This window comes from Pecten maximus, chromosome 2 (genome assembly GCF_902652985.1).
Source record: "Pecten maximus chromosome 2, xPecMax1.1, whole genome shotgun sequence".
Lineage (NCBI taxonomy): Eukaryota > Metazoa > Mollusca > Bivalvia > Pectinida > Pectinidae > Pecten > Pecten maximus.
The window spans coordinates 9893940-9916700 of record NC_047016.1 but is presented as its reverse complement, the minus strand read 5'-3'; the positions used below and the strand labels follow the sequence as shown (position 1 = coordinate 9916700).

Below are 22761 nucleotides of genomic sequence, written 5' to 3'. Positions count from 1 at the left end.
ATTCCCTTTGCTTGTGCTCGGGTTCGCTACGACCAACACGAAGCAATTCTGTAAACAAAGTCCATCTTCCAAATCTAAAAATCATATAATTTATTTTGACATGTCTTTTTTCAGTGGTGCCCATGATACTCCCCAGTACAAGATCATTTCTGTTAACTCTCACAGTGGGCTGGTGTTGTTTAGAGGAATTCCCATCATCTTACTTGGATAGAACAGGTGCGGTCACCTATATGGTATTCGGTCTTATAAATGCATCTACATGTATATTAAAGCTGGTGGTGAAAACATTACTCGAAAGAAATTTGTTTTGTACCTATTTAAACAAGAAATGATTCCGATAAAAACTGTCCATGGACAACTAAAACCATTTCTTTTTCCAGGGCATTTGGGAATACGATCCACCGCAAAATTCTTCATGAATGCAGCGTTCTTGGCATTTCGGAATGGATATTTTGACCGTGCTAACATTGATAATGATTATACACATGCCTTTTTCCTCGTAAGCCAGAGTCTGAGACTGTCAAATCATCTTTATTGTGACATTGTACGCTTATCGTCGTCCGATCTTCTTGTGGCGAGTCGAGCAGCTGCAGTAGGGCGCACATCTATGACCAATCTGTACATCCTGTCATGCGCAGATACAAAAGTAGAGCTTGCCCGTTGCGTAACCGCTCTCGTCATGACGAATGTGGACACCAGACGCCCAACTCCACTGCCCAAGTGGTTCAAAGTAAAACATACGTCTGCTACTAGTGCTAACTTTGATCTTTTACAAAATGAAGTCAAAACAAGTCGAGAATTTCAGCAAGTTCCCGAAGAGTGTTTCCGGAGTGAAGTGAAAACCAGATATAGTGACACAGACTTCAACAACCATGTCAATCAGACAGAATACATACAGTTCTGTCTGGAGGGTGTAGAGGAAGCGTCTCAGTCCGGTTATTATAGACACTTCACGTCAGATATACTCTTGTACCCAGTTCTAGAGTTCGATATCATACATCTCGGCGAATCTCGCGCCTGCGAGATATTGACGGTTTCCACATGGCAAGATAAAACAAACGACCAATTAGTGCATTTCTCTATTCATAATAAATCGTCGTCGAAATGTGTTGCTGTCGCTACGATCAAATTTGGTTCCCAATCATTGAGAACGCCAGCAAGTTCTAGTCTGTAGATTTGAATGAAATGTGTAAATATTAGACATGAAAATATAGGCAAAGTATCGCGTTTGGAGATAATTGTTTTAAATGTATTGTTGTTTTAGTATTGCAATGCATTTTGACGTTAGAAAGCTTGCATAGTCGTTTACTCGAGAGGAATGGCTTGTATCGATTCTACATTCCTGAAGTTTATTACAAAATTCACAGAACGTATTTTGTTGTCTAAATAACTTTATAATTCTGATCAATGCCTGTCTTATTACTGCGACCTTGACCAAAGGCTCTCGACATTGCTAAATGGCATATACCAAATATTGACATTATCTGGACATGAACATTCCACTGTATATTATCATAATGAGTTTAGTAACAATGGAATCAAAATGAATGAAAGTAACTAATAAATAATATGAAAGCTTGATTTTGGTAAGTGTTCATTGTAATACGACGAGACGTATTGATTGTCCAAAAGGACCAAGAAAGGCGTACAACTAGAAGATCGGCTATTTTGTTTTCTTCACACCTGTAAGTAGGCTTCAATGACCATAAGTGGGCCGTGTGAATTAATATATTGGTGCTGACCATTTGAATAACCGAAGTTAATATGTTCCGAGTTCCTAATCGATTGGATATAGTCAGCTTCACCGACGTGGCGAGTCTGTGGTCCGTAGTCCTTAATCATTTTGTCCACAGGTTTGAACACTTTGATTTCGATATCTAAGTGCTGATGTTTTATCTGTACGATTTTGTGCCCAATACAAGCTCCCCTTAAATTAACAACCAATAACAGGTATAGCATTGAGCTGACCATGCTTTAAATCTCGATGTGATCGGTATCAATATAAATAGCCCGGCTTAACCAATATCGGTAAGCTGGGAAGTTCAATGTATTGATAGCTTTAAATGAGTATGTTTCTCTCTCAGATTGATTTTTTTTAAGTGTACGAAATAACAAATGTTTTGAAAGAAGCAAAATATAAAATCAAAATTTCCATTTCGTCAGTTACAATACAAAACAGGTAATCCGTATAGCAGAGTTATTTTAAATATCGGTAAATATCGGTAAATATACCTCTTTTGTTGTCCGTGTAATAATGATAATTGGTAAACCATTCTTCAGCACTGAACTGGCATACTAATGATCCTGATCTAGTGGACAGAGCGAGACACGCGTTAGTGTATATATCTATATGTATGTGTTAGTAGTGTATATATATATATGTTAGTGTATTGGGTGGTTATCTAGTCATTCACAGTAGTTAGACACGCGGGCTTTAACGTTCTGGGGGTTCCTTGTGTACTATTTACAGGTACACAATGTATTCATGTTACAACCTGGATATCGGCGTACAACATGGCACCTGAGGCATGTCAGATATAGGTAAGGGTATCAATGCATGCGAGTATTTGAAAACATTCATGTTATTAGTGGTACAGAATGCATTAACGGGATATATAAATACGTTGTGGATATGTGTTAACACTAGATTCAGTGTGTCGATGGACACTGTTTATGTCAAGAGTGATAAATGGTGTTTAGTAGTTATGTTTGTGTTAAACCTGTTAATACCTTCCGTGTTGAGAACAGTGTAACCTTGTCGGAGATCAACTATTAGCTAGGCTACTCTGCCACGTAATTGTAGCTTTGGAAAGGTAAATCGAACCATTCCGATAATACAGGAAAGTCAATAGAGGAAAGTCAAACTAACTCTTTTTATTGTATATATTTACTTAAGATTATTAATCTACTTGCCTCATACTCCAATACTAGGGGATTATGTGTGTCATGTTGACAGAATGGTAACGGAGCGGCTATCAGCAACACTGGTTGAATGGGCAATGTAGTAAGTCCAAATACATGGCACTCCAGTGTCGGTAAGTATTTCATATTCTCATGCACGATATTTCACTAGCTGAAGATGTTAACGCTTATCAAAATTGCAGTGAACTTGTTACCGATTTCTGTAGTTTAGGTACAGTGAACTTGTTATAACTTTCTATAGTTTTGGTACAGTGAACTTTTTACCACTTTAGGCCAATCAAGGTCATAATATGAGACCAGTTAATCCGGAATGGTCAGCGTTATCTGTTTATCAATAAACCCCAATGTCACTCTAGGCCAACCTAATATGAGATCAGGTTAGATAACGGAACCACCTGGCATATTAACATTGTATAACTTAATACCACGCAAGGAAGTAAAACGTTCCCTAATCAGATCGTAATGGCGCCCAATAAACTCATCCGTGGTCTTCAATTTACAAAATGGTCATTTAAGTCACACTAGTAATCACGTCAGATTACTAGGTTAGAATATCCACAGTATCAACAGATTGATTTAATCCCGTGTATCATGTCTCTAAAATGGTTACAGTCAGAGAAACACAATATCTGAAATGAATGATGGGACTAATTTATTGACTTGGCGATATGTATTGGTAATATTTTCGAGAAGTCATTTAACGAATTGAAGATCAATTAAAACTGATATTTTCAACATATGTATAGATACTGCTGGCGGTGAGGACCCCGCCCCTTGGATGTCAACAACGGTCCGTTCCAACAGAACATTTGCAGATCACCTTGTCGCCAAGGCAACCGGTTTCAGGAGGATTAATGAAAACACAGTAGTTAATCAATCAAAGGGTGAGTAAAGTCAAGAAAAGAACTCCCAATTCTGATATTGGAGATAGGTAAAATCAAAAGAGAAGAACTCTCAAATCCTCAAATCTGGTATTGGAGAAAATCAAAAGAGAAGAACTCCCTAATCTGGTATTGGAGGTAGGTTAAGTCAAGAGAGAACTCCCAAATGTAGTATTGGAGATAGGTAAAGTCAAGAGAGAAGAACTCCCAAATCTGATGTTGGAGGAAGGTAAAATCAAGAGAGAAGAACTCTCAAATCTTATGTTGGAGGTAGGTAAAATCAAGAGAGAAGAACTCCCAAATCGTATGTTGGAGGAAGGTAAAATCAAGAGAGAAGAACTCCCAAATCTTATGTTGGAGGAAGGTAAAATCAAGAGAGAAGAACTCCCAAATCTTATGTTGGAGGTAGGTAAAGTCTCCTCAATCAAACATTCCGTTCACCTCTTGTGATTTGCGTTATGATCACTGACAACAGGAACACGTCAAATAACCATTAGCTATTAGTTTTGATTTAAAATTTCTTCCAGATCCGGAGACAACATATGGAGTGAAATGGAGTCGAGGATTTTGTAAAGGCCGTCACATCTTTGAGATAGGTTTCCCGACGTGGATGCGAGGAAAACATGCTAGTGTGGGAATCGCAAACGAAAGCGCACCAATTTACCTTCATAAAAGTGCTGCCCTAGTTGGAGAAACAAAGGATTCATGGGGAATTGATCTTGTGACGTCACGTACGGTTCACAACGGAAAGGAGATTTCAAAGTTTCCCAGGGGTGGTCAACGTAAGTTACCGGACAGATTTTACATGTATGTCGACATACCAGAGAGGAAATTATTATTTGGGGCTGATGGGATATTTTATGGGTGCGCCTTCTCCGATATGGACATTGAGGGACAAACTGTGTATCCTATGATATCAGCTACGTCACCAGGGGCAGCAGTCACCATGGTCTACAGAGGAAAAGGTAGGCGGGTCGGTAGTTTACAGCAGAAACCTTCATGCTTATATATAGTACTTTTGTCTAGGTCTTGGGTTACATTTTACAACGTTAGAACACTGTATATTAGTAAACGACACATCAAGTTGTCTATTTGAACCACAATCCAACATCTTCGTGACAATTCTTTTTCTTTGTTTATCATTGTTTATGTTCGTGTCATGCTAAAATTGAAGTTACACAACTCGCATCTATTTTGCCGGAGTTTCTTGCCTTGATGCAATTTATCTCCGTTATGCTTCTCACATAAGTTTTCCTCACACTGTATTTTCGAAGCGGAGCCAAGCATAGAGTAGAAAACTACTTCAGGGAATTCAGTCATAAATGTATCTATTCTTTTCGCAGGTATCATCGTGACAGGTCCTATCCGCAAGACAAGATGACGTAATCACTTCCGGTTCAGGGTGTTTCCGTGATGACGTGTTCTCTTCATTGCCATGTGAAGAAATCTTCAAGTTTATATCTAACTTCTGTGTAATCCCTGTACATAGAATTAATTACCATAACAGCTGTATACAGCGTTACCCTTTAGGTACCACACGTGCAAGATCGGGATAGGTCAGCACGTGTCATGGGTACCGTAGTTACGTACTAAGCACAGAAGGAAAATATCTACAAGAGTCATCAAAGTTTGGCCTTTCTAGTGTCTAACGCAGTCATCGTTAGTGATACGCATTGACAATATCTCACTGACGAGGGCACCTGTTTTGTATAAAGCTAAATATGTGAAATGTCCAGATACCCAGTGTCTTTTCCATTATATTAATGATTCCACTGTATAGACAATTAAAATATTCATTTATATAAGTTTGCGCTCATTGTTTTGCCGAGGTACTTAAAACAACGTCGTTATTTGAAATCTAAAGAATGAAATAATAATACAACGGCACTCGACTGAGTTCTGCCATGTTGGAATCGCGATTGAAAAGAAAGTTACGTACTTTCTCCGAGTAGTGATATATCAGATTTATCACATGCAACTGATTCTAACGTTAAATACCAAGTTATCCCGGTGATAATGAAGACGAAATGTTTCTGAAGGCTCGGAGAGTCCCATTATTGTTATGGAATATACAAGTCCATAGTTACGGTGAGTCCATGTATGGATACATACACTAGGCCATAGCTACATATTACAAGAAAAGTCGTCAAGCCGTGAAGTGATTCTTCCAGTCCTCGATCACATCATTTCGCTGTTAGGGCTTGTCAATGTCGGCGTCCACAATGACTCCTCCCTTCCTTATAACCAATATCAGTAATGCTCTCACTGCAGCTTCTCTCCAATCACCCGATGGCTGTAATTCTGATTCTTCTTGCGAATCTCGCGGAACTCCCATTCCGACTGTACGGGGCAGCCAAAAATTATCTAGCAGAGCTCCCAATACGTTATGGAACATTTTTGTGGTTGGTAATTGTTTGTACGATTAGATTTCCTATATCACAGCCAGTTGTCCATTTGTCTGGGGAAACGTGACAGTTTAAACGCCAAAACGTCACGTTTAAAATAACAGGTAGTGATATACGGAAATCTATTTACCAACAAGACGCTGATTTTTCTCTGCACAAATCCTGACCCTTTGCCATCCTCTCCCTCATATACTTGCAACGCTCTTAAGGACCCTCCACCAATGAATCCACCACACACTACTGGTTAATGTTAACAGGTGAAACCATGGTGTACATACGAAATGGTTGAAAATTGTTAGCTCCGCCTGATATATGTATAACATTAACATTATCACCAGTCTACTAAAGTAATCAACAACCGACCCCAAGGCCGCCGATCTGAGCAGCTGCTGAAGCCCATTACCATTTTTGGAGCCTTTTTAGGGTGATGTCTGAAGTCCATACAGCATCACCCATGCTAGCTTTAGTTAGTTATTCAATGTATTCAGCATTGTTTATCCGCTGGTGACATCAGCAGTGTATATGTGCTAGGGTTTTTTTTTTTTTTTTTTTCCGTTACCGACAGACAGAGGCATGGAACCGGTTGCCGTGGCATTTTGGGTGTCTTTGGGTGACAATAAGAACAACGTTCTTGGTTCTTAGCGCCCTGACATTGAGAAAGGGCACAGAACATGTTCCAAAAACAAGAATCTCGTATCGAAACCTAGACCATACACAGCAAGAACAAGGCATTGTCTTTATGTAGACTGCCAAACGTCTGCACTTTATCCATATTGTGCTCAATAAACATCACTGATGCGGGAAATCGCTATACTGTTATTTAAATAATATCTGCACAGTATAGTGACTTATGACGTATAAATAAGAGTATAATGAGTGTTTGAGATTTTCAGCTGCCCACTAATGGTTTGTGGACGCCAATGTTTCTGCTACGTTCACGGAGACGGGGCGAAAATTTACAGGAACATGTTCTACACTGTTCTCGAAACAACAAGAACGTGTCGTCCGAGACTGTGGCTGTGAATGTTTTATCCTATGTTAAAGGGAGATAATCTGTTTATATGATATCAATGGTACAACATCAGATTTTTAAACTTGTCAGCTGAAAGGCCGGAAGGCTGTAATAACAGACAGAAAACCAGTTATGATTAATAGTATACGGTTCACGTTTTGACCAGTATACAGCTTTATTGCTAATATGTATATATTACAAAAACAAAATTCAACTTTGAAATAGCTGACCCCAGTTTCATCAACATATCCCTTAACTTAAGGGGATTCTGTATTATTGAAGGAAGATTCAAATTCCTTAAGATTTTCCTATAAATCCATTAATGTTTTCCAGTGAAAAGTTTCAAGCTAAGGAATATTGTTGACACAGGGGCCTGCTAACTTAACATACTTTAGAGCTTCTGTAGGGTATGTCCTGGCGTTTGGTTTATTTGGCCTATTTTGTTTAACGTCCTATTAACAGCCAGGGACATTTAAGGATGTGCCTGGTTTTTTGAGGTAGGGAAAAGCCGAAGTTCCTGGAGAAAAACAAGCGATCTATGGCCAGTACCAGGCAACTGCCCCATATGTCCTTACAACCAGTAAAATTATCAAATAACTTTCACATGTTAACCCATGTGTCAATAGCCTCTACAGTACCTTCAGCTGAATATCTTTTTTCACAAACTACATTATTATGAAGTTCACAACAAAAATATGCACATGTGATGATGTTGAGACATACAATGTAATACATGTTTATGTATAGTAAAATTATTAACAATGAAAACTTTTCTATAGTATGAATACCCAGGTATTACAATATCAAAAAGTAATTTAAACTTGGTCCATAAGGTAGTCATGGCAGCACAATTACAATAAAATATAAACTTGGTGAACATTACATATGTACAAAAACTATACTGATTTGTGATAAAAATAAACAATAGAAACCAAACAACATAAATCGGCCAGTCATGCCCTGCAGCAACAATTTGTACACTCATCGTATTACATTTAAAACTGTGCCAAAATATAATGTAGTGTGTTACTAAGGTACAGGGAAATATTTTAGGATTTGTAGATACAAAATATATACACTTAACTTTACTAGCCAAAGGAATCAGGCAGGCAGATCCAAATTGCTTCACCTTTAAAAAGTCATGTTTGCATTATTTCCAATATTACATAAAATATTATAAGTGAAGAGAGGAACAAGACATAAATGAAGTATTAATCATTGTCTTGGCAATGTAGGTAAAGTAGCAAGCTATACTCTGGACAACCTTCTGTATAAATAAGGCTATAGCCAAAATGAACAATACTGTGGATATACAAATCACATCCCAAATTGACTTACTTTCTTACAATAAAAAGATAGATTTTATAGAGATTTTCAAGAGTTGAATGGAGATTTCCAAGGCAAATTTAAAATTCCAAAATGAAATAACCCTTAAAAACTCATGAAATCAACATTCTGATTATAGAACCTACCAATTTAAGTTTCAAAGAGATTGGTTTGAAATTGACAGAAGAGATCTTCAGACTGCAACAGCACCATACATCAACAACAAGTCTAAATTAAAACTGAACCATGTGCCATAACCCATTACAGTATTGAAGGGACATACAGCCATATAATCCTGGTACTACAACCTTTCTGATTATTACACATTAACAACCTAAATTTCTAATCATTTTGACATATTTCTTTGACTACATGTAACTAGAACACTGACAGGTCAGCAAGGGCCATGCCATGTGGCTATATATCCTTTAGAATCAGCAAGAAGCCATTTGCCTGCACTTTCAATAAGAAAGCACTGTATGAAGTTTGAGGTCGATTGGCTCAAACGGAACTCATGTTATTGCAAGGAAACTGTTTTTCTGTTTATTGTAACAGTGACCTTGATCATTTCAAACTATAAAAAAATTCTAAGCATCTAAGCATGTATGAAAGTATTGAAAGAATTAGATTGACTACAGCAAACTAAATTTTGCATGGAAAGTGATGAGTTCTTATATATTCATAAAGTAACAGTGACCTTGACCTTTGAGTTCTAAGCAAGCTCTTTCAATTAGGAAGCACTGTAGGAAGTTAAAGTTACATCGGCCCAAGAAAAGTCAAATTATTGCTTGGAAACTTATTTTCTATTTATAGTAACAGTGACCTTGACCTTTGCCTTTGACACTGAAAAGCAATCCTAAACAAGCACTTCCAAAAAAGAAGCACTGTATGAATTAAGTTTGAGGTAGATCGCTTTGAAGTTTCAGTCTGATTGGCAAAAGCAAACTGAAGTTATTGCATGGAAACTTTTTTTCTATATTTAGTGACCTTGACCAAGCAGGTATTCAGTTTCATCCCAGTATGTCGTGTGTGATGAAAAGAAAGGGCTAAGAGATGGACGGATGTTGCAGGGTATACTTTAACACAACCCATTGTCGATGTGCATATCAAAATATTTAGTGCTGAATTTACAATTTCAATGCATAATGTGAAGTCTGCACCATTATAAGACAAGAAATAATTTGTAGAAAATATTACTGCTACAAAAGTAACCCTGTAATAGGTAAACAATGGCCTGAGATCACCGACTCCTGCATTAATGACACATGACAGGTGATTGCTATTTATCAATATAATGCTGAAAATATAATACTTTAGAGTAATATTGTATATGTAGTACCTCGTCTTATTTCAATTCATCTCATCAAACTTAATATGAAAATGGCGCTGTTCAGGGATTATTGACATGGCATCACGATGTAAAATAGATATTCACATCCACAGTAATGTACACACCTTTACATAAGTACATTGATACCCAAGATAACAGTCTCGCCCACCATCTATACTAATACTCAGGATAACAGTCTCGTCCACCGTCTATACTAATACCCAGGATAACAGTCTCGTCCACCATCTATACTAATACTCAGGATAACAGTCTCGTCCACCATCTATACTAATACCCAGGATAACAGTCTCGTCCACCATCTATACTAATACCCAGGATAACAGTCTCGTCCACCGTCTATACTAATACCCAGGATAACAGTCTCGTCCACCGTCTATACTAATACCCAGGATAACAGTCTCGTCCACCGTCTATACTAATACCCAGGATAATAGTCTCGTCCACCATCTATACTAATACCCAGGATAACAGTCTCGCCCACCATCTATACTAATACTCAGGATAACAGTCTCGTCCACCGTCTATACTAATACCCAGGATAACAGTCTCGTCCACCGTCTATACTAATACTCAGGATAACAGTCTCGCCCACCATCTATACTAATACTCAGGATAACAGTCTCGTCCACCGTCTATACTAATACCCAGGATAACAGTCTCGTCCACCGTCTATACTAATAGTAATACCAAGGATAACAGTCTCGTCCACCGTCTATATCAATACCCAGGATAACAGTCTCGTCCACCGTCTTAGTAATACCCAGGATAACAGTCTCGTCCACCGTCTATACTAATACCCAGGATAACAGTCTCGTCCACCATCTATACTAATACCCAGGATAACAGTCTCGTCCACCATCTATACTAATACCCAGGATAACAGTCTCGTCCACCATCTATACTAATACCCAGGATAACAGTCTCGTCCACCATCTATACTAATACCCAGGATAACAATCTCGTCCACCATCTATACTAATACCCAGGATAACAGTCTCGTCCACCATCTATACTAATACCCAGGATAACAGTCTCGTCCACCGTCTATACTAATACCCAGGATAACAGTCTCGTCCACCATCTATACTAATACCCAGGATAACAGTCTCGTCCATCGTCTATACTAATACCCAGGATAACAGCCTCATCCATCGTCTATATTAATACCCAGAACTCTCGTCCACCATCTATACTAATGGTATTATACCCAGAGCTCTCTCATTCACAGTCTATACTAATACTCACAACTCACTCGTCCACCATCTATAGTAATACTCACAATTCTCTCTTCAAACATCTATACTAATATCTAACTAACAGTTAAGCATCCCAAGACATACTGAATGATTTTAGATTCTGTATCATCTTCTGTAGTGTTACATTCTGCCTACTCTTGAAGAGGAGTACTCAGATTGTAACGGTTGGATAGTGAAGACGACCCTGTATGAAAATGTATAAACCACTAGTGGTCATATGTTGAAAGACAAGGTGCTGATAAAGTTTTCCTGATTTATTAGGTTTTTGATTTTTGACAAGGTGAAATGGGAATCTCTTTAGCCTCTCTTCAGACTTTCAATGAACATGTCGGATTGAAAAGAAGTGGTGAATATTAATTATTTTATGGCTGGACATTCTCTACTTTTAGATTTAGATTTTCTTTTTTTCCTAAATGAGGCATTACTAAAATGCAAACAAGAAGGTTGGCCTAAACCAGCAGAAACCTTGACAGACTGACCTTATCACCAATCCATGAGTGACAAATGCATTGCAATCTATTCAAAAAGTGCTTTCAGACATTTGAAGCAAGTCTCCTGTGAAGCTACTAAGTAAAAGATAGTAAAAACGACACCACATCATTATCAAGAAAACAATGGTTTCCTGTATGAGAATGTTTTAAGTCGGGCAGTATGTTTCAAATACATCCCTGTTTGATGTCTAATCCTTCAGCTGAAGAGCTGTATAACCCTGGTGTATCCTAGCAGTCAGGTTTTGTCTGTCTTTCAGGAGCTGCTCCAGGCTGAGACTGCCCGACTCCATCAACATACCTGTCAACAGAAAATGAAGGATGTAAGTCTCAAGCTTCTCAAAACATTCACTCAAATGTCTCCCATTTTGACTATAAAAAGATTTCCCTGTCAACTTCTATGATGTGACAGATTGCATACACTAAACCTGAAGTAAGTGTTGAATGAACAGCATGTGGATCTCTTATTGCTACTGAAACACGTACTGTTACATTGTAGATGCCTTGAATAGACTAGACAATTCCATCACTTAACAGTTGGCGATTAGACAATTCAATTCTTAACAGTTGATGAATACACAATTCCATCAATTACATTTAGTGATAAGACAATTCCATCATTTACATTTGGTGACTAGACAATTCCATCATTGAAATTTGGTAACTAGACAATCCCATCATTAAAATTTGGTGACTAGACAATTCCATCATTAACAGTTGGTGACTAGACAATTCTATCATTAAAATTTGGTGACTAGACAATTCCATCATTAAAATTTGTGACTAGACAATTCCATCATTAACAGTTGGTGACTAGACAATTCCATCATTAACAGTTGGTGACTAGACAATTCCATCATTAGCATTTGGTGACTAGACAATCCCATCATTGAAATTTGGTGACTAGACAATTCCATCATTAACATTTGGTGACTAGAAAATTCAATCATTAAAATTTGTGACTAGACAATTCCATCATTAAAATTTGGTGACTAGACAATTCCATCATTGAAATTTGGTGACTTGACAATTCCATCATCAACATTTGGTGACTAGACAATTCCATCATTAAAATTTGTGACTAGACAATCCCATCATTAAAATTTGTGATTAGACAATTCCATCATTGAAATTTGGTGACTTGACAATTCCATCATCAACATTTGGTGACTAGACAATTCCATCATTGAAATTTGGTGACTTGACAATCCCATCATTAAAATTTGTGATTAGACAATTCCATCATTAAAATTTGTGACTAGACAATTCCATCATCAACATTTGGTGACTAGATAATTCCATCATTGAAATTTGGTGACTTGACAATTCCATCATCAACACTTGGTGACTAGACAATTCCATCATTAAAATTTGTGACTAGACAATTCCATCATTAAAATTTGGTGACTAGACAATTCCATCATTAAAATTTGGAGACTAGACAATTCCATCATCAACATTTGGTGACTAGACAAATCCATCATCAACATTTGGTGACTTGACAATTCCATCATTAAAATTTGGTGACTAGACAATTCCATCATTAAAATTTGGAGACTAGACAATTCCATCATTGAAATTTGGTGACTAGACAATTCCATCATTAAAATGTGGTGACTAGACAATTCCATCATCAACAGTAGGTAACCAGACTATTCCATTAGTTAATAGTAGGTAACTAGTCTATTCCATTAGTTAACAGTTGGTGACTAGACTATTCCATTAGTTAATAGTAGGTAACTAGACTATTCCATTTGTCAACAGTAAGTAACTAGACTATTCCATTAGTTAATAGCAAGTAACTAGACTATTCCATTAGTCAACAGTAGGTAACCAGACTATTCCATTAGTTAATAGCAAGTAACTAGACTATTCCATTAGTTAACAGTTGGTGACTAGACTATTCCATTATTTAACAGTTGGTGACTAGACTATTCCATTAGTTAATAGTAGGTAACTAGACTATTCCATTAGTCAACAGTAAGTAACTAGACTATTCCATTAGTTAACAGTAGGTAACTAGACTATTCCATTATTTAACAGTTGGTGACTGGACTATTCCATTAGTTAACAGCAGGTAACTAGTCTATTCCATTTGTTAACAGTAGGTACCTAGACTATTCCATTAGTTAACAGTAGGTAACTAGACTATTCCATTATTTAAAAGTTGGTGACTGGACTATTCCATTAGTTAACAGTAGGTAACTAGACTATTCCATTAGTTTACAGTAGGTGACTAGACTATTCCATTAGTTAACAGTAAGTAACTAGACTATTCCATTAGTTAACAGTAGGTAACTAGACTATTCCATTATTTAACAGTAGGTAACTAGACTATTCCATTAGTTAACAGTAAGTAACTAGATTATTCCATTATTTAACAGTAGGTAACTAGACTATTCCATTATTTAACAGTAGGTAACTAGACTATTTTATTAGTTAACAGTAAGTAACTGGACTATTCCATTATTTAACAGTTGGTGACTAGACTATTCCATTATTTAACAGTTGGTGACTAGACTATTCCATTAGTCAACAGTAAGTAACTAGACTATTCCATTAGTTAACAGTAGGTAACTAGACTATTCCATTATTTAACAGTTGGTGACTGGACTATTCCATTAGTTAACAGTAAGTAACTAGACTATTCCATTAGTTAACAGTAGGTGACTAGACTATTCCATTAGTTAACAGTAGGTGACTAGACTATTCCATTAGTTAACAGTAGGTAACTAGACTATTCCATTAGTTAACAGTAGATAACTAGACTATTCCATTATTTAACAGTTGGTGACTAGACTATTCCATTATTTAACAGTAGGTAACTAGACTTTTCCATTAGTTAACAGTAGGTAACTAGTCTATTCTATTTGATAACAGTAGGTAACTAGACTATTCCATTATTTAACAGTAGATAACTAGTCTATTCCATTTGTTAACAGTAGGTAACTAGTCTATTCCATTTGTTAACAGTAGGTAACTAGACTATTCCATTAGTTAACAGTAAGTAACTAGGCTATTCCATTAGTTAACAGAAAGTAACTAGACTATTCCATTAGTTAACAGTAAGTAACTAGACTATTCCATTAGTTAACAGTAAGTAACTACATGTAGACTATTTCATTAGTTAACAGTAGGTAACTACATGTAGATTATTTCATTAGTTAACAGTAGGTAACTAGACTATTCCATTAGTTTACAGGTGACTAGACTATTCCATTAGTTAACAGTAAGTAACTACATGTAGACTATTTCATTAGTTAACAGTAGGTAACTACATGTAGACTATTTCATTAGTTAACAGTAGGTAACTACATGTAGACTATTCCATTAGTTAACAGTAAGTCACTAGACTATTCCATTAGTTAACAGTAAGTAACTACATGTAGACTATTTCATTAGTTAACAGTAGGTAACTACATTAGACTATTTCATTAGTTAACAGTAGGTAACTAGTCTATTCCATTATTTAACAGTAGGTAACTAGACTATTCCATTAGTTTACAGGTGACTAGACTATTCCATTATTTAACAGTAGGTAACTAGTCTATTCCATTATTTAATAGTAAGTAACTAGACTATTCCATTAGTTAACAGTAAGTAACTAGACTATTCCATTAGTCAACAGTAGGTAACCAGACTATTCCATTAGTTAATAGCAAGTAACTAGACTATTCCATTAGTTAACAGTTGGTGACTAGACTATTCCATTATTTAACAGTTGGTGACTAGACTATTCCATTAGTTAATAGTAGGTAACTAGACTATTCCATTAGTCAACAGTAAGTAACTAGACTATTCCATTAGTTAACAGTAGGTAACTAGACTATTCCATTATTTAACAGTTGGTGACTGGACTATTCCATTAGTTAACAGTAGGTAACTAGTCTATTCCATTTGTTAACAGTAGGTACCTAGACTATTCCATTAGTTAACAGTAGGTAACTAGACTATTCCATTATTTAAAAGTTGGTGACTGGACTATTCCATTAGTTAACAGTAGGTAACTAGACTATTCCATTAGTTTACAGTAGGTGACTAGACTATTCCATTAGTTAACAGTAAGTAACTAGACTATTCCATTAGTTAACAGTAGGTAACTAGACTATTTCATTATTTAACAGTAGGTAACTAGACTATTCCATTAGTTAACAGTAAGTAACTAGATTATTCCATTATTTAACAGTAGGTAACTAGACTATTCCATTATTTAACAGTAGGTAACTAGACTATTCCATTAGTTAACAGTAAGTAACTGGACTATTCCATTATTTAACAGTTGGTGACTAGACTATTCCATTATTTAACAGTTGGTGACTAGACTATTCCATTAGTCAACAGTAAGTAACTAGACTATTCCATTAGTTAACAGTAGGTAACTAGACTATTCCATTATTTAACAGTTGGTGACTGGACTATTCCATTAGTTAACAGTAAGTCACTAGACTATTCCATTAGTTAACAGTAAGTAACTACATGTAGACTATTTCATTAGTTAACAGTTGGTAACTACATGTAGACTATTTCATTAGTTAACAGTAGGTAACTAGTCTATTCCATTATTTAACAGTAGGTAACTAGACTATTCCATTAGTTAACAGTAGGTAACTAGACTATTCCATTATTTAACAGTTGGTGACTGGACTATTCCATTAGTTAATAGTAAGTAACTAGACTATTCCATTAATTAACAGTAGGTAACTAGACTATTCCATTAGTTTACAGGTGACTAGACTATTCCATTAGTTAACAGTAAGTAACTAGACTATTCCATTTGTTAACAGTAGGTAACTAGACTATTCCATTAGTTAACAGTAAGTAACTACATGTAGACTATTTCATTAGTTAACAGTAGGTAACTACATGTAGACTATTTCATTAGTTAACAGTAGGTAACTAGTCTATTCCATTAGTTAACAGTAGGTAACTAGACTATTTCAGTAGTTAACAGTAGGTGACTAGACTATTCCATTATTTAACAGTAGGTAACTAGACTATTCCATTAGTTAATAGTAAGTAACTAGACTATTCCATTAGTTTACAGTAGGTGACTAGACTATTCCATTAGTTAACAGTAGGTAACTAGACTATTCCATTATTTAACAGTTGGTGACTGGACTATTCCATTAGTTAACAGCAGGTAACTAGACTATTCCATTAGTTTACAGTAGGTGACTAGACTATTCCATTAGTTAACAGTAGGTAACTAGACTATTCCATTAGTTAACAGTAGGTAACTAGACTATTCCATTATTTAACAGTAGGTAACTAGTCTATTCCATTAGTTAACAGTAGGTAACTAGACTATTCCATTAGTTAACAGTAGGTAACTACATGTAGACTATTTCATTAGTTAACAGTAGGTAACTAGACTATTCCATTAGTTTACAGGTGACTAGACCATTCCATTAGTTAACAGTAGGTGATTAGAATATTCCATTCGTTAACAGTAGGTGATTAGACTATTCCATTAGTTAACAGTAGGTGACTAGACTATTCCATTAGTTAACAGTAGGTGACTAGACTCTTCCATTTGTTAACAGTAGGTAATTATATAGTAGGTGACTAGACAACTCTAACAACAGATTAAGACAATGAGTGATGAATCACTTGCAGTAAAACCTTTAAAGGATGATAACAGACCTGTGATTTTGGAAGCTATATCTAGTAAAACCTTTCGACGATGAATCTATGATAACAAACCTGTGATTTTTGAAACTATATCTCGTTAAACCTTTAGACGATGAATCTATGATAACAAACCTGTAATTTTAGAAGCTATATCTGAATCAGGGTATATGTTCTCCACTGCCTCAAACAACTGGTCTCCTATGGAATCTTCAGTGTCTGAACCCTCATCACTGAAATTATCAGACACCTCCTCAACTGCCTCAGGCTCTCTAGCAGACAGAGACATCAGTGCTTGCTCTACTGCCTGCCTTAGGACCTCGGGGTCATGTAACATCATTTCCACTTCCACAGATTCTGCTTCCAGTAACATTCCTTAAGAAAAGAGTATGCATGATACAAGTATGGTAATAAACACATATCAAAAACCTGTACATACTATAATGTATGTCAGTATCAAGATGTATAAAGGGCCTGTATGTATTAATTATAGATACCATGAAATGTAAAGTGCATTATCTAATACATGCATGTACAATGTAAGTGCAATAGGCTAAGGTTTGCTACCAGGTATGGGCTTAAATTTATTGGCAGATCAATATATAGAGAATTCAATTTGATACACTATTTCTCTTTATGTTCAGCAGAAAATTGTTTTTGATTTCATTTCAATACCAAAATTCTCATATGGGAATTTTATCTGTACAGAAGCCAATATTTATTTGGTATCCTTAATTCACCTAAATATCAAGTTTAGAGCAGTATCTAAATTTCAACCAAGAAGAGGCCACTCTTTGCTTCAGCAAGGTTGCCATGGCAACAAATCCTATATAGTGATGTTTGGCATCCCTTAATACCCCTGTACACCAAATTTGGTCAGAATCAGTCAATAATTAAATTTTGACCCATCAAAGTCACTTCTGGCTTTAGCTTGGATTTCATGGCAACAAAATGCAAATACCTTTGTATAATAAATTTGGTCAAAATTGGCCAATATCTTAACTTTGCCCAATCATATTCGGGATTGTGTTGCCAAGGTAATAGTTTTGGAAACACCTAATATGTCAAAATATAGGTTTTTTTTTTAATTCACCATTTTACAAAGGTTAATGAAATTGACTGAAGAGTTATGGCCCTTTATCAAAAACCTGTTTAAAGTGACCATTTACCATATGGCAGCTAAAATTTCAAAGAAAAAAGGTCACATGCACATCTACATAAGGTCTTTTATTTACATAGTGACAATACAGTTTATTAGCAATGTGAGATGTGACATAGCTATAGGTGAAGGGACCATTTATGTACATACTGCTGGTACTTTGTTAGAATTTGAATAATATTGAAACTTTTTAAAGTTTTTATTTAAATATAATAATGGAAGACCAATAACATGTTAAGAGAATAATTTTATTTTCAATCTTACCTGTTATCTGACAAGGCAATGCTGGTTCTAGCTGACTGACTTTTTCAAACAATGAATCAGCTACAGAGATGGGAAGAATTTCTGAAGCAGGAAGTGCCTTGACTAATTCGTTTTCCTCTATATACGATCCACTACAACAGAGAATAAGCCCCATGTTAATACATACATGTATCAATTTCTTTATTATAGTGTGAAGTATCATGTCGCCTTTTATTACCTGTTCCTCTGTCCTATTAAACATCCCATCTGTTACACAGGTAAGAACCCATATTCTTTTTATGATCTGAGCCTCCCATCCTTTCACCTGAACTTAGCAATTCATATTATCCATTTGCTAAATTGTATGTACCTTCAAAACATTGTCTCTTATGACTACTTTTTAAAGTTCCTAAATGTTTTTAAATTATTCAAATTTCTCCAGATTTCTAAGTAGAAAGTATTAGGGTATTTAGTAAATCAAATATGGCAACAACAAATACAGCACCATGTATATGTCCTTAATATAAGTATAAAATGATGTGCTTTAAAGATCCCAGAATAAATGAAAACTATCGAGCAATGGCTTGGAATTCCTTCATTTCACTGACTAGCAGTGATTTATGGATGAGAAAAACTGTGTTAAGGAAACACATCAAGAGCTAGTGCTGCTATCACAATTAAAATTTAACCTGCACATACTACTTTTCCTTCACATATATACCTTTCCTTCACATACTGTTCCTTCACATACTGTTCCTTCACATACCTTTCATTCACATACCGTTCCTTCACATACTCTTCCTTAAAATATCATTCCTTCACATACCATTCCTTCAAAGTTTCTTCTGCTAAACGGATCCTAGTTCCTAGGAAATCTTTGTCCTCCAGCAAGCGGAAGGCGTCTTCTTTTCCACACTCCAATAAGATTCCTGTTATTTTCTGTGCATGGCACTCATTTCTACAATACTCAAGTACTTTACTATAAAGATGTTCTCCTAAAACTTCCCTAAAGTCAAGTAACTTGGGATGCTTCATATTGTCCATGTTCTTCTGTGACATTTTGTTGACCACCGCATTGATGTAGTCACTCTGTGCAGATATTATCAGTGATAAATTACACTATTTAACCTGTTATTTATGAAGGTAGACTGATGGGGTGTGAGAGGGAAAGGATGGGTTTACATATATAACCAATGTCATTTTCTACATAACTGATTTATAAATATATATGAACAAGAAATAAATTTCAAAGTTGGAAACATTTAATTTGTAAAGAATCTGCTGGAATCTGGTCTTTTATTTTCCCCATTCAGTCTTCAGACACCAATGTTTCATAGAGTCCATGTTACCTGTAAATTACATGAAAGACAAACTTATGATTCGATCATACTTTTAAAACATAGTTTAAAGCCTTATCAAGCTAAATATCACAACAGTATTTTAACATATCTAATGGTTGAGAAATTGCAACTGGGGAAGTGGAATGTCACATTGCAAATGGTCTAAGTCTATATGTATATAATTTTATTTTTCAATCCAAGCAAGCTATCTGTTTGATATTTAAAATACATGGAAGTTGATAGTCATTAACAAAACATTTATATTTGCAAAACAACATAAAAAAAACAAAAACATGAAAACAAAAAAATGCTTTTCACATCTGAATGCTTTAGTCACATTAGACCTGATTCTCCCCTAGTTAATTACAAGATACTATAAGTATTTTGACCTCTGTTACTCTGGGATATTATCCCTTTCCTACCAAACTTGAAATATGTTTATTGAACCACAGGTACTCGCCTCATCTGTCAATACACCCAACATATAATCAAACATATATGGATCATGACACTTATATCCAATAGCTGCCAGCACAAAATTTTATACTGCTGCATCACAAAAATATTCAATATCATAAAATGTAATTATGGAATGCTAAAAGAGTATAATATATAATTATTTATTCCGAATAGTTGATATCAATAAATGACTGGTGTTGATCAGTAATTGGCAAAAAACTTATGTTTGAAAATTTGAGAAATTTATCACAAATTTGACTAAAATGCCCACGAATGTTTGGTCTGAATGGCAGTTGGTGCACAGGTAACCAGGTCGCCCCAGTCAAGACACACCTGGAATAAGACTACACAGGTAAGCATGTGACTAACCCGTGTAGACTTATTCCAGGTGTCTCCTGATACAGACGACCCAGTTACCTGCATTACCATTCAGACCAAACAACTTTTCTCAAATTTTCATGCAAACGTTTTTTGCCAATTACTGATCAACAACAGTCAATTATCGTAATCAACTAAAAAAGATGTAAACTTTATTTATTTTACTGTAACAGAGCACATGATTAATGAAATCAGAGACCTACATTAATTTAGTGTAGTATTTTTCTATATTAGTGTAGTATTTTTCTATGTTTCTATTTTCTGTTATACCATCTTTGCTTTAGGAATTTTAATAGCCCGTCAATCTGTTGACCGTTGGTAATTAGATGGGGGGGGGACACGTGGGGATGATATCCCGTGAAGTAATCAATTCACCACGCCCGTGGCAGTAATCGTCTGCCCGGCCCCCGTTCATGTTTATTGCCCCTGTCAGAGAGGTATTAATTGCCTCTCATCCCTATTATCCACTACAAATGGCTGGACCTGTCTGGGAGCTCCAGCGATGCCCCATCTTTATTACACATGGTCAACATTTACTCGCGGCTAATTGTTTTTCTAAGTGTTATGTACATTGTTATTTACACATTTAAGTCACCGGAGCGGAAGGCTCCGGTACAGGTGTGCACCGCTCCGGCAGGGCTCCGGCAGGGCTCCGGCACTCCGTTAGGTTTTGGTATAAAAGGGGTGAAAGCGAGAGCGGAGGGGGAGTTCAGTTCAGAGAGGGAGTTCGTGGAGTGCAAGGAGTTAGTTGCAGTTCGAGGGGGAGTTCAAGCCAGAGAGTGTTAGGTGTTACTTTGCTGGATGTTGCTACGTATGCTGATGAAAGCGAGAGCGGTGTTGCCATTTATATATGCTCTGTACACTGCTGATGTTGCTGAATACATAGGCTGAAACTTTACGACGGTGTTGAATTGTGTTTCTCGACGACCCACACTATTTAATTCTAAACTTGGGTATTGTGGCGGGTGTCTGACGCTACCTCGAGGACACGTAACGAGGGCTGCGGGACTTTGAGTATATAGTTCCCCGGCTATTTCGCTACATTAGTATATATAGGTCTCTGATTACAACAATTGCGAAAATAGTTACATTAACTTATATTAATCACGCTTGTTGGCCCGGATGGAAGCTCCCAAGGGGTCTTACTGTGGGAGGAAACCGGAGTACCCAGAGAAAACCCACGTGGTTGGTAGCCCATACATTTTCACGTCCGATCGGGGAATCGAACCCCGGCAGCTAGCATAAGTGAAAGCCAAGTGTGTTACCACTGTGCCAACCGACCACCCAACTAGTTAGCATAAATATAGAAATTATATGCTCTTTTATGATTCCGTTATTATATTTGATGATATTTTATACTTATGCTGGCATAATATGGGGAGTACAATTGCAAGTGTACAAGAGCTTATCTATACTGGGTTTTTTTTTTTTTTTTTTGTGAAACAGTTATATATAATAATATCATTTTAATAGTGTTTATCTATGTCGTGCCATGCTTTTTATTTTGTAAATTGTAAATTTTGTAATGCAAAAAAACTCAATTTAGACAGTTTATGGTTTTACATGAATGTGTAAAATGTATGTGTAAACAGAGCTTGTTCATTGCAACCTTTTTTCTCAATAATATTATCTCCCTTTGGTCAACAAACCATTCAAAACAGTCCGGACGTCTGCGTCATGTGTTTCCTGAAGCCGACTATTTACACATTTTAATTTAAGGACTAATTGTGACATTTACGAAGTAAACAATTGCATATTGATGTATAGAAAAACAGAAGAAAAAAACATACCGTACTTACCTTAGCTATCCGCAATTTCCGTCACAAAGATAATCAGGCTTCCTTATTAGAATTTAGCTGTTTCCGGCAAAAACTATCATTCATCCGCTACTCGAAAGAGTTCTCGGATATAAT

At 36.1% G+C, this 22761-nt stretch overlaps 3 protein-coding genes across 3 annotated transcripts; 2 read left to right on the top strand and 1 right to left on the bottom strand.

The window, feature by feature from the left end:
- Nucleotides 1-1729, top strand: LOC117316864. Its single transcript, XM_033871652.1, has 2 exons — nucleotides 1-216; nucleotides 381-1729. Exons 1-2 carry the CDS (start codon nucleotides 123-125, stop codon nucleotides 1172-1174), a joined length of 888 nt encoding a protein of 295 aa, XP_033727543.1. The 5' UTR covers nucleotides 1-122; the 3' UTR covers nucleotides 1175-1729.
- A 647-nt stretch (nucleotides 1730-2376) lies between these two features.
- LOC117316870 (SPRY domain-containing SOCS box protein 2-like) lies at nucleotides 2377-5608 on the top strand. The gene is made up of 5 exons (XM_033871661.1): nucleotides 2377-2541; nucleotides 2957-3035; nucleotides 3669-3806; nucleotides 4331-4768; nucleotides 5147-5608. Exons 2-5 carry the CDS (start codon nucleotides 2993-2995, stop codon nucleotides 5182-5184), a joined length of 657 nt encoding a protein of 218 aa, XP_033727552.1. The 5' UTR covers nucleotides 2377-2541; nucleotides 2957-2992; the 3' UTR covers nucleotides 5185-5608.
- A 5020-nt stretch (nucleotides 5609-10628) lies between these two features.
- LOC117316855 lies at nucleotides 10629-22704 on the bottom strand. Its single transcript, XM_033871639.1, has 5 exons — nucleotides 22648-22704; nucleotides 19498-20020; nucleotides 18693-18823; nucleotides 17405-17644; nucleotides 10629-11942 (listed from the first exon to the last, which is right to left on the bottom strand). The coding sequence occupies exons 2-5, from the start codon at nucleotides 19728-19730 to the stop codon at nucleotides 11833-11835; spliced, it is 714 nt and encodes a 237-aa protein (XP_033727530.1). The 5' UTR covers nucleotides 19731-20020; nucleotides 22648-22704; the 3' UTR covers nucleotides 10629-11832.
- Nucleotides 22705-22761: the final 57 nt, after the last annotated feature.

Coding starts and splice junctions, on each gene's coding strand:
- LOC117316864 (XM_033871652.1), top strand. CDS start 123: ATGATACTCCCCAGTACAAGATCATTTCTGTTAACTCTCACAGTGGGC. Junction 217..380: donor ATCTTACTTGGATAGAACAG/GTGCGGTCACCT, acceptor TTCTTTTTCCAG/GGCATTTGGGAATACGATCC.
- LOC117316870 (XM_033871661.1), top strand. CDS start 2,993: ATGGGCAATGTAGTAAGTCCAAATACATGGCACTCCAGTGTCG. Junction 3,807..4,330: donor AGTAGTTAATCAATCAAAGG/GTGAGTAAAGTC, acceptor AATTTCTTCCAG/ATCCGGAGACAACATATGGA. Junction 4,769..5,146: donor CATGGTCTACAGAGGAAAAG/GTAGGCGGGTCG, acceptor TTCTTTTCGCAG/GTATCATCGTGACAGGTCCT.
- LOC117316855 (XM_033871639.1), bottom strand. CDS start 19,730: ATGTCACAGAAGAACATGGACAATATGAAGCATCCCAAGTTACTTGAC. Junction 17,645..18,692: donor ATTGCCTTGTCAGATAACAG/GTAAGATTGAAA, acceptor TCTTTTCTTAAG/GAATGTTACTGGAAGCAGAA. Junction 11,943..17,404: donor TATAGCTTCTAAAATTACAG/GTTTGTTATCAT, acceptor TTCTGTTGACAG/GTATGTTGATGGAGTCGGGC.